Source organism: Seriola lalandi, unplaced genomic scaffold (assembly GCF_002814215.2).
Source record: "Seriola lalandi dorsalis isolate HSWRI2012SDOR001 ecotype SW California unplaced genomic scaffold, Sedor1 jcf7180002054893, whole genome shotgun sequence".
NCBI lineage: Eukaryota > Metazoa > Chordata > Actinopteri > Carangiformes > Carangidae > Seriola > Seriola lalandi.
The window spans coordinates 306028-320415 of record NW_019525445.1 but is presented as its reverse complement, the minus strand read 5'-3'; the positions used below and the strand labels follow the sequence as shown (position 1 = coordinate 320415).

Here is a 14388-nt window from a genome sequence, read left to right as displayed (position 1 = left end):
AAGTCTGTCTCTGTATACGATGTCATCCGAACCATTTCTGACTCACTCATCTGAATCGTTTTAATCACAGAAACAGTAACAATGAGCTTATTGAGCAGCAGAAAGTGATGTAGCCAGATTTTTATTGCCCTCTGTTTTGCCTCTCAGGACACATAAAGGTTGCTCTGGAGCTTGTAGGGGCTTATGCAAAGTGCAGACACTACTCTGAAATAAGCATGCCCACCTTCTTTGTGTGGAATGAATATTTAGAAGAAAAAGCCAGTATCAAGGAAATTAGAGAAGAAACATTACTTGGGGGAATTTATTTTAAGCTGTTTTAAAACAACATTATAAGGAGGGACCATAAAAGAGAATGGTCAAATAGAAAAAGAAGACTGTTCTTCGGTATTCTGGCCTATGAATTCTGGACCTCAAAAGCAACTTGTGTTAATAGTAAACCATTAACACTACTGATAAAACAGGGCACTAAGCAGCTGCTGTGAAAAGCTCCATTCACAGTAAATTTGATGAATCCGAGTCTCATCCTTACCCTTTTGTTGTTGAGCTTGATGTCATGAGGGTCTAACTGGTCAAAATCTCTAATGGGACAAAAGCCGTGAAGAACAAAATGAGAAGCAGATTGACAACATTTAAATAAATGAATCAGACTCTGAGCTGCAGTGCAACATGGAATAACGTTAAAAACTGAATGCACCCAAAGTGTTTATATAATCAGCGTACATTTTGTCTGGATGGAAGTGATGCAGGATGGCACAGAAGGCCAGGCCGTTTCTCCAGGACGTGCTGAAGTTTGTGACCTTCACCCCCTGGTGCCTGCTGGTGATGTCCTGGCACCACTGGAGCAGCGACTGACTGGAGTTCACCAGGCCCTGGTGGAGGAGGTGGAGGAGGAGGAGGAGGAGGAGGAGGAGGAAGAGGAGAGAGGGATGAGAAGAAAAATAAGTTCAGTTGTGGTTGTGTGCTGTGATTTATTGAAGCGTGTCAGACGTTAAGTGGACATCAGCGTTCTGAATATTTAACCTCCGCTGTGTCGTCCTTCCCATCAGCCTCCTCTCTGACTGTTGGAACTGGATCAGGCGCCGTAACGTCACTGGTTTCTTCCTCTGGTAACGTAGGAAGCCAAGATGTCTTCAACTCACAGTGATGGGGAGGAGTGATGTGTATGTCTGTGTGTTTCTTCTCTGGACCGTCGGGGAGGTCGGCCGGTGGGTGTTTTAGCCTGAGGCGAGACGAGACATAAAAAATAGGCAAGACAGGTGATGAATAGAAAACCAGACTTTGTTTAGAGGAAGAAAAGGAGCTCATCCAAGCAGCCTGGTATGAGCATCAGCGTCCTCGGTGATTTGGAGATATTGAGCAAGAGACATGCAAGGTTGCTAACATGACAAGGAGAAGAGAGCAGATCTCTTGATGTTAGAGGGCAGGATGGGAACACACACCATGAGGAGAATGGGTAGCTACATTTGAAGCGGGATAGATTAAGCGCAGGTCTATGCTGATTGGAAAATGTTTAACAACCTCAAAACCAAGCGGATACACCGAACAGTTGGATCTTTTTCTTTGGATATTCAGTTGAAAAACAGCAAATTCAACAGTTCAAACTCCACACAGCAACTTTGTGAAACGGGCTAATGTTACTGTGTCAGACTTAACAGCCGAATAACACGTTATATATCTGTTGATATTGAATTGTAAAACTGGTGTAATTCCTTCCCAAGTCTCTGCATATCACACTCAAAACACACATTCAAGGCTCAGTGTCATTTTATAGAGCAGCACAGGTTGACGCCTCATGCTGACTTACACATCCTCCTCTCCCAGTGGCTCCTCTGTCTCAGCCAGTGATATTTCCTGCAGGGCGTCAAAGTGGGGAATAAGCGAGCGCTGATTGTGATCAATAAGTTTGATTTCTGATCGGCTCTTGGGCTCTGTGGCGTCACAGTCAATATCACCGGGGGCAGGGAAAAGCCGTTTCATACTGTGAGGGCTGGAGACAGGTGATGTCTCACCTGTCATCAGGCGAATTTTAGCCAATAATAACCTCTCCTCCTCTTGGAGCTGCTGGTCTTTGGTGACATTGCTGTGATCGGGGGTGTGTGTCGGTGTGTGGAGGTTGTCCGTTGGTGTACCGTCAGTCTCTGTTGGGTGTGTGTGCTTATTTAAGCTCGGGCTCTTGGAGGGATTCATGTCTTTATCGTCCCTCATTTCAAGACTCTTGCGTGAATCTGTGGCTGTTTTGTCATCGTGTGTCTTGTTGATGTGAGTGTCAGTATATGTCTTGGTGTTATTTAAGTCACAGTGTATGCTACTAGTGTTTGCGCTTGGAGGAAGCGGCCAAGGCACCACCGACGACTGAACAAGTTCTGCCTCCTCATTGGCTGCCACCTCCTGGCTGTGACCGGTTTTTCTGTCATCATCACTCTGCTCTTTCATTGGCTGTTTTTGTGCCTCACTGTGTCTGAGAGCAGGTTTTGCCCTAGTTGTCTGACTGATTCTTTCCTCTTGCTTAGACACCAAAGCAGGGTTAGGATGAGGACGGCCAGCCTGATTGGTTAGGGAATCGGGAGGTTCTGGTTTATTTGGCTGACTGACAGCAGAGCTCTTGTAAAGGGTTTGTTCGCTGAAGGGAAGTGAGGAGGGCTTCTGAGCTACAGCAGGGGATGGGTGGCCTGGGCTGGAGACAGAAAAGGAGATTTCAGAGCTGAATTGCTTTTGAGAAAACTGACCAGCAACAGAACCGCGGTGTTCTTATCATGCTCCATTCCCCTCGGGCAGCATACCACCAATCATCTCACGCAGCCAGAGATCAATCCTGTTATGCTCACAAAGGTCTGATGAAATTCAAGAACAGGATAGAGCATGGTGCTGGTGCTCATTAAAGAAGGAAACCTCAAAACAAAAACTATCCAGACGTGCTTTTCCCAGTACAAACTCTATAGACTAAACTCAAGCATTCCAAAGGTCTTGACATGCCCATTGTTTGGATGAGATTTTCCCCAGGCTTTTCCCCAGGCAGAGATCTGGCTATGTGAGATTATTCCAAACTACAAATGTTAGAGGCAAAGAAAATATGGGACTCATCCAAAGTGAAACACGAGTTTTAAACATGCTCCAGCTTCCACTGAACTGCAGTATCCAATGACCGAACCAGTCCATGCTACGTGGCATGCTACTTAGCTGCAATGAGTAATGAACAAATACAAAGAGCCTTGTGATATTATTTGATGCCAGACACATAGTCACAGTCATGAACAGAAACACACAGGAGTGGTAGATACAGCCACAGTTAACCCTTTTTCATACTGCGTCAGGGGCCTCACGTAGGTTGTATGTGTCCCTGATAAACGGGTCCCAACATTGTGAGTCAGGGGTTTTCAAAGTCTAACCTCATGATGCTTTGGGGGATGTAAACCGCAAAAAATTTTATTGAGTTCCTATGCGTTACAACCGTACATTTTAGACAAATTAGCACAATAAAAAGAAAGCCGAATTAGCTATTAACAGTTCCTGTTTACAATTTGCCCAAGGATCTACAAAGTGCTATCATTACATTACTCTGATACTGAAGAAAACCTAAAACTGCGATCATTCCCAGGCAGGTACTGGAGTTCTAAGGACTTTCTTCTTTTGCTGTGCTTTCTACATGGATTTGTGGATGTTAATTTACAATGGATATTGGATGTAATGATATGAAGTACAAGTCATACTGAAACTAAAAATATGCATAAGATGTCTGTGTGTTCAGATTCAACTGAGTTGCGACTCTGAGAAGAAGGACTGGGATACATGAGGCAAATTACAGCAAATTGGGTGCTAAGGGCTTTTAGGTGCCTTAATTAAGGCAAGATGTAAAGAGGAAATTCCAGTTTTATTCACAAACAACACGGTAATGATGTTGCTTGGGGAAGAAATACATGACTCACATGCCAACAAACAGCTCTTTCCTGAGAAACACCTGCAGGAAAAGGCCACACCCTCAGTAAATGAGGGATACTAATGTTTGGTGAAGATTTCCCCGCAGACATAACAAGTTAAAAGGATTGGTTACTGGAAGTAAACACCAAAACGCCACAGGCACAGTCCTCTTATCCACATGAGGCAACAAGCAGATCTCTTTCGCATAGCCAACTCCTCCACAGTTACTCACCTCTCTCTCCCTGCTGCCATGTATCCCTCCCTCTCACCCCCCACCCCACCCCCTTACTCACCCTGCTTCCCCTTCCATGTAAAGCTCAGCCAGCCAGATGGAGCCAAGATCCTCATGTCCTCTCTCATACTCCACCTCCTCATCCTCCTCCTCTCTCATCCACACTGGGATGGCACCAGATTTAAGGTTTGGCTTGCCTTTTCTAACTGATCTCAGAGCAGAATGATCCAGGCCTTTCTTAACAGCAATATCAGAGTCATCAGGTTTGTCTGATCTGGAATCAAGTTTATTTGTTGGTATGTCTGCAGGGACTGAATCAACTGGTCTGGCCGAAACCAGTTTGATTTCAGCTTCAGGGTCGATCATTTTCACTGATTTGGGATCAGATTTGCTTTCTGACTCCTCCTCATTGCCCTGTAACCTCTCATCATATGCAATATCATCCAGGTCTGCCTCTCTCAGTGGCGGACAGTCAGTTGATTGGATGTTCTCATCTTTTTGGTTGCTTTGCACTGATTTAGAGTCAGAAAGGATCTCTTGTCTCTGTTGCGGTTTCTCTTCTTTTTCCATCATCCTGCCCACCTCTCCCTTTTTGTTTTTTTCCCTTTCCATCTTCTTTTCTGCCCTTTCTTCTTCCTCTTCTTTTTTCTTCTTCTCCCTATCTGCCCTCTGCTGCTCACTTTCTCTTTCTGCCTTTTCCCTCTCCTCCCTTTGCTTGTTCTCCAGCTCTTCCCTCTCCTTTTCCAACCTCTTTCTCTCCTCTTCCTTTTCCCTCTCCATCCTTTCTCTCTCCTTCCTCTCCATCTCCCCTCTCTCCTTTGTCAACCTCTCTCTTTCCTCCTTTTCCACCCTCTCTTTCTCCTTCCTTTCTGCCTCTTCCTTCTCCTTCCTGTCTCTCTCCTCCCTCATTATCCTTTCTTTCTCCCTTCTCTCCCTCTCCTGCTCCCTCTCTTTCTCCTGCTCACTTGCTGCCAGTCGCAGACTCGCCACCAAACTGAGCCCACGTGTCTCCACTGTAGGTAAGCACTCTAGTTTCTTAACTAAAACAGTGTGATTTTCTGTTGCGTCTGAGAAGGCCGTGGGTGGCGAAATGTCCACACCAACGCCAATCAGCGACTCATCATCTGGCTCAGAGGTATACAGCATCTCTGCATCTACTTCACGTATAAACAGCTGATCTTCATCGCTCAAAAGGAGGCACGATTGTTCTGCAGACGGGTGTGGAGGACCTGCATCAGTGGATCCAGTTGTGTGCAGGATGGAGGCCACTGTCTCATAGCTACAAGGACAGACATGAGGGAACAGAAAAACTCTGAGAACGAGCTCACCCTACAATGACCTGCACAATGACCACAGCAGGCTCTGAACAGTGTGACAGAAAGCCAGACAGCATGCTTGATTAAGTAGTTCCCTCTCAGACTTTGTTTTGGTGCTTGTCCAAAGCGCCGTGCGAAAGCAGACCGCAAAAACATTTATTGTTTGTTACACTGAGAACCAACCAAGCTCCCCTCACCCCCACCCTACCCAGTGCACTAAAGATCTACATCACTTATGGCATCATTAAGTTCAGGTAAACAACTCTTTGACATGCATATGAAAGCTCAGATCTGCTCAGAGAAAGATACACAGCTAACTGCGAGCTAGCTAGCTAAATACAAGATAAATTCTCTATAACACAGTGAACTCACCACAAATCACAGAGTGGATTACAGCCAAATAACCAAAATAACCCCCGACACCAATATAATGACGGAATCTAAGTGCTGGTAAATGAAGGATGGATAGATGTACATACAGTTTTTTTACAGGTCAGTTAAAGGGGCTATTTGTAAGTTTTCTCTTCTGCTGAATATGTTTTTTTTGCAGGGAACAAGTGGTGGTGATCGTTGCTTGAGGATATCGTACGACCTCTGAGCAGCGCTACTTCTTCAGGGCAGATTTGATGCTAGAGTGATTTACTATTGGAAAGTGAGAAGATGGGCCGGGGCTAGCTGGTTAGCATGCTAACTTCAGTAGAAGAAATAACGTTGCTTTCCACCTCTGTAGTCATCTCTCGGCGAGTAAAGGAATTAAGTTGGATGCTGAACTCACAGCATTTGTTCTAGATTGGTAAGTAAACAGCTGTTAATGCTAATGCTAACTATGTAGCAATAGCAAAGCTTATAGATAACTCCCTGAACAAACACCAAACTGTTTCAACACTGCTCTGGCGGTGTCTGTCAGTTTTTAGCTTTGAGGAATCACATAAGCTACATACGTGTATATATGGGAAATGTAAAAAGCAACTCACACTAAAATAACTATCATGTAAATAAAACTACTGCTTAAAAATGTATCAAATGTAATAAAATAGCTCTCTGAATAGGTTGACAATGTAATAAAAAGTATGATAAATAATTTGAATAATTGAAAACCATACTGCAACATTGTTTGTCCAATTTTACTACGTGCGGTGCAACATTTAACTTTTTAACTTTTAAGTCTGACATAACAGTGATTTTAAATCGGAAATCTATGTTCGCCTAATTATTTCAAAATATAATTTGACAATCTTAAAGAATAAGAATGTAATAACTTGAATTGTTACATCATTAAAATCATTGATCCTACTTTTGAGGTGATAGTTGATAAAACCTTGTTATGTTGTGTTTACTGCGTCTGTATTGTATGTATCTGACACATTATTAAATTAGCCACTGGCAACATATCCCTACTGTATCTCGACGTAGTCGACAAAATCTTTTTTGCACTCGTCACATCTTAACAAATGATTCAACAACAGAGGCAGGCAGAGAGACTCACCCTCTATACAACACCCCAACTACTGCTGACATGAAGCCAGCAGGTGCCTCCTTCTGCTGCTCTGCAACACACACATCTGCCTCTGTGTCTGCACATTTGCGGGCACTGCCACACACAGAAACACACATACACACATAAACACACATACACACACACACACATACAAAGCTCTCATCAAATCACATTAAAATATTCAGTCCAACAGCATAGACAGAGGCTGAGATGGAGCATCAGCTGTGGTTAATCGCAGCTGCTGAGGAAGCACTGGTTAGGCTGCAGCACCACAGAGGAACGTTAGTGAGCGTGTGTACAGGTGTGTGTGAGTGTGTATGTGGTGGTTTGCCAGTGAAGAACAGACATGTCACGCCATGCTGCTAAGGCTGCATTGCTGACTCACCCCCCTATTACACCCTCCTCCTCCTGCTCCTTCTCTTCCTTCTCGTCAGTGCTCTCACTACTTTCCATCCCTCTCTCTGCTCCCGTCTCCGCTGTGGTCTCCTCCACGGCTGCCCACAGCTGCTTTTCTGCCTCGCACACTGGCTCCTCGTTGTTGACGAAACTCTCCTCACCACGAGCCACGCTGTCTGCTGGTTTCTCCTCATCTGCTCCCTCCCCCTGTGGCTTTCCTGATGGCTGGAGAACTGGTTCCGGCCGCAGTCCCGGTTCTGGTTTTGAGGGCAGCAGCGGCTCCAGCGCCAAAGCCGTGCGCTCCCCGACCGGTTTGGGGGAAACCTCGAGTGAGGTTGCTGGTTCCACACTGGGTCCCTCTGGCTCTTTGGGTTCCTCTTTAACTGATGGTGCAGCGGGTTGAGCAGGAAGTGGTGGCACTATGTGATGTGTCCCTGACTCCTTGGCTGTGATTGGCTCGTGCTCCTGCCTGACAGGGGTGTCCACCTTAGCAGCATCTTCTGTGTGTGAGCTAGGAGAGAAAAAAAAACGCATGAAAGATGCAGCCATTACAAATTTACATTTGCTACTTACTACAATAATAAGAAGCCAGACTATTAGCGAGGCCGCCACAGACAGTCAGACAGGGAGATAAAGCACAGAAAACAGAAAGACAGACACCCCCTCATCCATTCTTACCCTCTGCACAAAGGTTTTGCACTCTCCTCGGCAGAGATTTTTTCAGGTGTATCTTTCCCACTTCTCCCTTCTAGCACTTTCCACAGAGGAATCTCTGCAGCACTCATCCTCTTTGGAGGTGGCTCCTGGGTCAAGACCTCTAATGTGATTGGTTTATCCTGAGCAAGGGGCTGAACAGTGGGGTCTGAACGGATGCCAGGTGGAGGAGTACATGTGGCAGATATTTTCTTTTCTGGGACAATAATGTTTGACAATGAACCTTCCTTTATGAGAGAGGGTTGGGGACTGGAGTGAGGCGAGAGAAAGAGGAAAATGTGAAACAAGGAAGAAAGGGGTGGGGGGGGTGACAGGTGGAAGAACATGAAGAAGAGTTCAGCAGCAATAAGATAGACAAATAGTAGGGGTGGGTGATACCACAAAAATTGACACCAAGTAATAAGGGGATTGAACAAATCAATACCAGTATCAATACTTCTTATCATTAGAAGCAGATAGGAAATGTGTCATGATTTATTAGGTGAATGCATCTAATACATTTTTATCACTACTGAATAAGTGGCAATTAGGCTTTTCTTTTGACTATTCTCCATTATCACATGCATGTTAAAATGCCATACAGCTTTTAAAGGTGAATTACAGAAGTTTATTGTGTGAATTCACACATGCACAAACAACGACAGCAGAGAAACAAGATGGTGCAGCGCTAAGACGAGTGTTAATGAGCCCAAAATCAATCTCAAAACAAGATATAGTATCAGTAGTATCAATACTGATCAGCCCACCCCTACAACACAGATAATCAATGATGTTCTACGCGAGCAGAGAATCACAATGTTTCACAATGTTTAAATCAGTAGGAGGAGAATTTAAAGTGTAAAGTCGCCACTTTAAGAATAACACTGATTAATTGATTTATTTTATTGATGCTGATTAAGAAAGCAGACGACAAGCAACACCCACAGTGAAGCCATTACTTTTTTATTTCAGTGCTGTAACTCACCGGTCTTTGTTGGAGTCTACGGCGGCAGAGCTCGGTTTGTTAACTGACTGAAGGGTCGACGGTCTCGATCGTGATTGGCCGAGAATGTGTGAGGGCAGCTGCTGCTCGGACGTGTTCGGGGGAGGGAGGTGGGAGGCGGCGGGTAACAGATTGGGAGGAGGTGTGTTTGTGAAGCTGGGTGGAGGGATGTTGGTGTGTGTGTTTAGCAGAGAAAATGGCAAAGAAGAAGAAGAAGAGGAAGATGAAACTAAAGTTCTCATCTTCTGCTTGTCCTCATCTGATCTGTTGACCTCCAGACTGCAGACTGGAGCTGCTCGTTCCTCTGTCCTCCTCCTCTCTTCCTCCTCCCTGACTCTCCTTTCTTCCTCCTCCTTCTTCTTTCTTCTTTCCATCTCTTCTTTCTCCTGCTGTTTCCTTTTCTGTTCCGCCTCTTTCTTTTTCCTGTCTTCTTCCTCCTTCACTCTCCTCTCTGCTCTCTCTTTCTCCTCTTTCTCTCGCTTCTCCTCCTCTTCCCTCCTCTTCTTTTCCTCCTCTTTTTTCTTCTTCTCTGCCTCCTGCCTCCTCTGCTCTGCTTGCAGTTGTCTCTTCTTTTCGTCTTCCTCCCTCTTCCTCCTCTCCTCCTCCATTTGCATCCTTTCCATTTCTCTCTGCTCCTTTAAGAGTCTTTCTTTCCTCCTCGCCTCTTCCTCTTCTTGACGTCTTTTCTCATCCTCTCTTTTCCGCCTTTCCTCCTCTTCTTTTTTCTTCTTCTCCACTCTTACTTGCTCCTCCTTTAAGAGTCTCTCCTTCTCTTTCTCCTCCCTCTCCTTCTCCTCTTTCAGTAGTCTCTCTTTTTTTTCCACTTCCCTCTTTTTTCTCTCCTCTGCTTCTTTGACTCTCTTCATCTCCTCCTCTATCTTCTTCCTCTTCTCTTCTTCCTCCTTTTTCTTTCTCTCCTCCTCCTCCTGTAGACGTTTATTCTCCACCTCTTCCTTCCTTCTTCTGTCTTCCTCCTCTTTCATCTTCTGTTGCTCCTTCTCTTTGTCCTCCTTCAAGCGTTTCTCCTCCATCTTCTTCCTCTCCTCCTCCTCCAGGAGCCTCTTTTTCTCTTCCTCCCTCCTCTTTTTTTGCTCCTCAAGCTCTCTCTTCTCCTCCATCCTTTTCTCCTCCTCCTCCTTCATCTTCGTCATGAACCTCTCTCTCTCACGTCTCCTCTCCTCCTCCCTCTGAAGTCTGTCTTTCTCCTCCTCCGCCTCGAGGAGTCTCCTCTCCTGCTCTCTCTTCTTCCTCTCCTTCTCCGCCTCCCGCTTCCTCTTCTCCTCTTCCTCCCTCAGCTTTTCCTGCTTATCTCTCTTCTCCTTCAGGAGTCTCTCCTCCTCGCGTTTCCTCCTTTCCCTCTCCTTCTTGACCTCCTCCGCCTCTTGCAGGAGCCTCCTCTTCTCCTCCTCCAACAGTCTCTTCTTCTCTTCCTCATGTTTTCTCCTCTCCTCCTGCTTCAGGAGCTCTGCTTTCTGCTCTTCCTCCTTCCTCCTCCTTTCTTCCTCTTGTTTTTTCAGGATTTCTTTTTCCTTCTGCTTCTCCTGCTCTGCCTTCACCACCTCCTCTTTCTGCACCGCTGCTCCCTCTAACTGTTCTGTCAGTGACGCCTTTTCTCCACAGGCCTTTTCATTGGTTTTCTGTTCAAGACTGCAGAACAGATAAACAATATTCCTTAATCCTACGTCTCCATCTCTCTGTGTCTTTAACCATTATCACCACTACCAGTTCACATTTTCTCATCTTATTTTTTTTTATTTTCTGGATCGTGATTTTAACTGTGAATATAAATACTCACCCCGGAGGACACCTTTTGATAGTATCCATCTTAGAGTCATCCTCTTCCAGAAACAAGCCCCCTGAATCTTGGTTAAACGACTCAAAGATGATGCTGTCAAAGTCAGGCTCGGGCTCAGGCTTTGCCAGAGGCGCCTTTTCGGTCTCAGAGAACCTAATAATATTCTGCAGCTCGCTGACTGGCTTTTTCAAATCGATTCCCCTCTGAACATTTGGCTGTTTAGGAGTGATAAAAGCCGCCACAACAGTGGTGGTGGGCTGCTGGGGGGTGGAGCTCTCACAGCAGGAGAACGGCCATGGAGGGGGTGGGGCTATGATCAGCTCTGAGCGGGATTGGGCAGGACTGGGGATAGAAATATTGGCGGGTCAGGTGGGCGAGAGTTTCACAAGGGGGTGAGCGTGCAGGAGGTGGCGACAGGGGGGAGACAGGCGGGACGCACAGCAAGCCAGAGAGCTGACGATTATTCGACTGCCGTGTACTGGAAGGTAAGTGCGACTCGAGGCGAGGCGTGGTACAAAACACTCTGCTACTGTTAGCACGTGTTAGCATCAAGGAGGCACAAATACCAAGCACAAAGCAGCTGTGAGGCCTCGAGCAACAAGTCTCACAATACTCTCACAAACATAGATAAACTGTAACTCAGCCACACGTCAGCAAGCTGATGCAGATTGGCCTCAACATTACAGTGGGTTATTCTGGGGTCATTTAGACCATGAGGATTGTGATAAGGTGCTGATCAATACTAAACATGCCTTATTACGTTACTGTAAAGTGATGCATTCAATGTTATCTCAATGTGTGATGCACTCTGAGACGCCCTGCATACACTGATGTCTGATATTATTGATAGCATTTTAGCCGGGGAAATCTACATCTGTGTGACTGTGTAAGGAATAGTACAATAGGCCTAAAGTATAATGAGATGGTTAAATAATAATAATAGAGAGTTATATTAAAAAAAATCAGTCAAACCAAATATTCCTTTATATTCAGTTTAAACAAATGAGATATAACAACTTAATTGGAGCTACTGGCAGGCAGATTTTGTTAGCCTACAACAGAATCAGGCTAGCTGTTTCCCCCTGTTTCCAGTCTCTTTGCTAAGCTAAGCTAACCAGCTGCTGTTGAAAGCTTTGTATAACATACAGGTATGAGAGTGGTATCAATCCTCTCTATCTAAATCCCCTAAAACTTTGAACTTTTCCTTTAAGCAATCATGCAGTGTCAAGCAGGTTGGCCGTACGAGTCGTTTCCTCTTTAGAAAAGTTGAGAGGAACAAGAAAAAGAATATCCAAGCCTTCTGGCATTGTAAAAACTTTTCGTCATCTATGTCATGTCTCCTAGGCTCTATTAGGGTCGCCATCAATCTTCAAGATGCCTCTTGAGCTCTGAGGTCTGTTGACACATTTTCTCCACACACAGCAGTTTGAGGCCAAACATATCTTTGAGGAGCCAAACCAAACAATCTAATTTTAAACACTCATGTGATATCATCCCATGACCTCACCTGATCCGTCCTGGCTCAGCCTTGTTGTCTGTGATGGCCGCCTTTGAGTCCTGGCCCGGTCTGTTGGTCTGGTTGGAAACTGTGATGTTGGCCACTTCTTGACCTCGGCTCAGAGGGCTTGGAGATGTTTCCTTGTCTGTCTGAGCAAAAGCGAATGTTGAGCCTATAAAGAGGAAGAGTGAGGTCAGATAACAAATCACACACTGAGGAGTTGTGTTTGTAAGAATGGAGGGAAAGTGTGGTTAAAGCATGACGCAATTGCTTTTGAGATGACTCATGGAAGGGGGGTTACTGGCAGGTGAAATGTTTGATGAGTTGGCTGGTGTACCTGGCTGGCAGGAGCTGATCGGAGCAGGAGGAGCAGAAGGAGAGACAGCAAGATGAGGGTGAGGAGAGGAAAACAAAACAGAGGTGGAAAAAGAGGAGGAGCGAGGGGGTGATGAGCGTGGAAGAGAGGCAGGGAGGGTTGGAGCAGCGGGGTCGCACAGAGCGTCGAGATCGGGACTACTCAGCAGAGGGATAGGGGTGACGTCTCCTCCAATCAGAGCAGACTCAGACGTCAGCCACGCCCCCAGATCACCTGAAGAAAGCAGAGCGGTGAAAACGAGGAGGAGAAAGAGATGGAGAAAAAAAAGTGTGCAGAGAGATCATTTTCAGATGGATAATGGAAACAAGAAGAGAAATGGGAAGGGACAGAGCATTGGAAGTAAAGTGCACTCAGCTGGTTACCTGACTCAGAGCTACAGGGGTAAGATTTGGGGACAGGAGGTGCTGAAGCCAGTGGAGGGGCATCAGCAGAAAATGGTGAGGGAGAAGAAGGGCGGGCGATTGACTTGACAATCTGAGGTTTGAAAATGTGGGAGCGAACTACTAGGAGAAGACAGAGAGGAGTAAAAGAGAAAAGGACAAAAGCAGAAAAAAGGATTTTTAAAGATTTGAAAATAATATCAGCAGCTGATAAACATTTGTTTAGTCTGGACAGGGAAAGCAGAGACAGACCAGTGGCTGAAATAGGATCATCTACAGTTTGATCCTCCGGGGGGCGCCGTTGATACGACGCAGGAACTGAGAGAGCAGAGAAGGTGAAGAGAGAGGAGTAATGGACAGAAGAGGAATTGAGAAAAAAAGATATGTGTCAACAGGGACAGGCAAAAAAGTGAAAGGGGAACAAAAAAGCTAAATTCATATCATGCGGTTTACTAATTTTATGACACCACAGAAGTGAGCTATATCTGTCAGGAACAAACACATGTTTGCAGTCTGAAAAGCAGCTGAAAGCACCCCAGTTGGGCAGTTTGTTTTTGTTTTTGTAATTCAGTCTGATCAAAGTGTATCAATTTTATTTCTACAGATTTTTATAGTCTGTAGATAAGAGTCAGTTAAGCACATCTTTGCAATGAATAAACTGTTAATGTTATCATGCTATATACAGTGTGTCTCAATAACATTGAAGCGCATAGGTTTATGCATATTGAATATTCAGTATATGTGTTAAATTAAAGTTTAAGAATAGCATGGTACTACTTATAGAGAAGTCTGTATACGCATGGATGGAAACAAGCTTTTGATTCTGCTTTATCATGTAACAACACATGATAGCGTGTTCGGTTAAATCACATAACACCGTATTAAAAGGATAGAGCATCAGCTCCCTGAAGGTGTGATCTAAATTTTTTAGATCCAGCTTCCTGGAATTGTGAATACACTAGTTTTAATTAACAAGAAAGATGGATTTAACTAAAACAAGCAAAAACTAAAATAATCTGATTGGACTAAGTGGCTTTTGCACTTGGGAATAGTAAAACAGTGAATAGTGATAGTCTTCTTTTTGGCAGCAGGCGGTAACAAACAGTCAGAACACTGAAAACACACCTGCAGCATCAAACACTTCCTAAAAGCAAAGAGGCAAAATATGAAACAAAGAAACCCACAAAAACAAGCAGATACTAACTATTCAACTTTCCTTTGTTGTTGTTACCTGAGGCACTGCAGCATTGACAAAACGTTCAGATGTTCAACATATTAGTGTCGGT

The 14388-nt window shown here is 44.9% G+C and overlaps 1 protein-coding gene across 10 annotated transcripts in view; it reads right to left on the bottom strand.

Moving 5' to 3' along the window:
- The window catches only part of ehbp1l1b (EH domain binding protein 1-like 1b), a 28143-nt gene that overhangs the window by 4460 nt on the left and 9295 nt on the right, over nucleotides 1–14388 (bottom strand). For 3 of the 10 annotated variants that reach the window (XM_087180145.1, XM_087180147.1, XM_087180150.1), the window contains 13 exons: nucleotides 13355–13420; nucleotides 13085–13225; nucleotides 12684–12935; nucleotides 12356–12518; nucleotides 10849–11190; nucleotides 9036–10700; nucleotides 8036–8320; nucleotides 7347–7868; nucleotides 4209–5426; nucleotides 1805–2674; nucleotides 1021–1219; nucleotides 721–869; nucleotides 530–578 (listed from right to left, as the gene is read on the bottom strand). In XM_087180145.1, the coding sequence (XP_087036271.1) occupies nucleotides 530–578; nucleotides 721–869; nucleotides 1021–1219; nucleotides 1805–2674; nucleotides 4209–5426; nucleotides 7347–7868; nucleotides 8036–8320; nucleotides 9036–10700; nucleotides 10849–11190; nucleotides 12356–12518; nucleotides 12684–12935; nucleotides 13085–13225; nucleotides 13355–13420 (5921 nt within the window). Of the gene's footprint in view, nucleotides 1–529; nucleotides 579–720; nucleotides 870–1020; nucleotides 1220–1804; nucleotides 2675–4208; nucleotides 5427–6949; nucleotides 7055–7346; nucleotides 7869–8035; nucleotides 8321–9035; nucleotides 10701–10848; nucleotides 11191–12355; nucleotides 12519–12683; nucleotides 12936–13084; nucleotides 13226–13354; nucleotides 13421–14388 lie in introns of all 10 variants that reach the window. The other 7 variants (XM_087180154.1, XM_087180146.1, XM_087180149.1 and 4 more) reach the window with 7 other exon arrangements.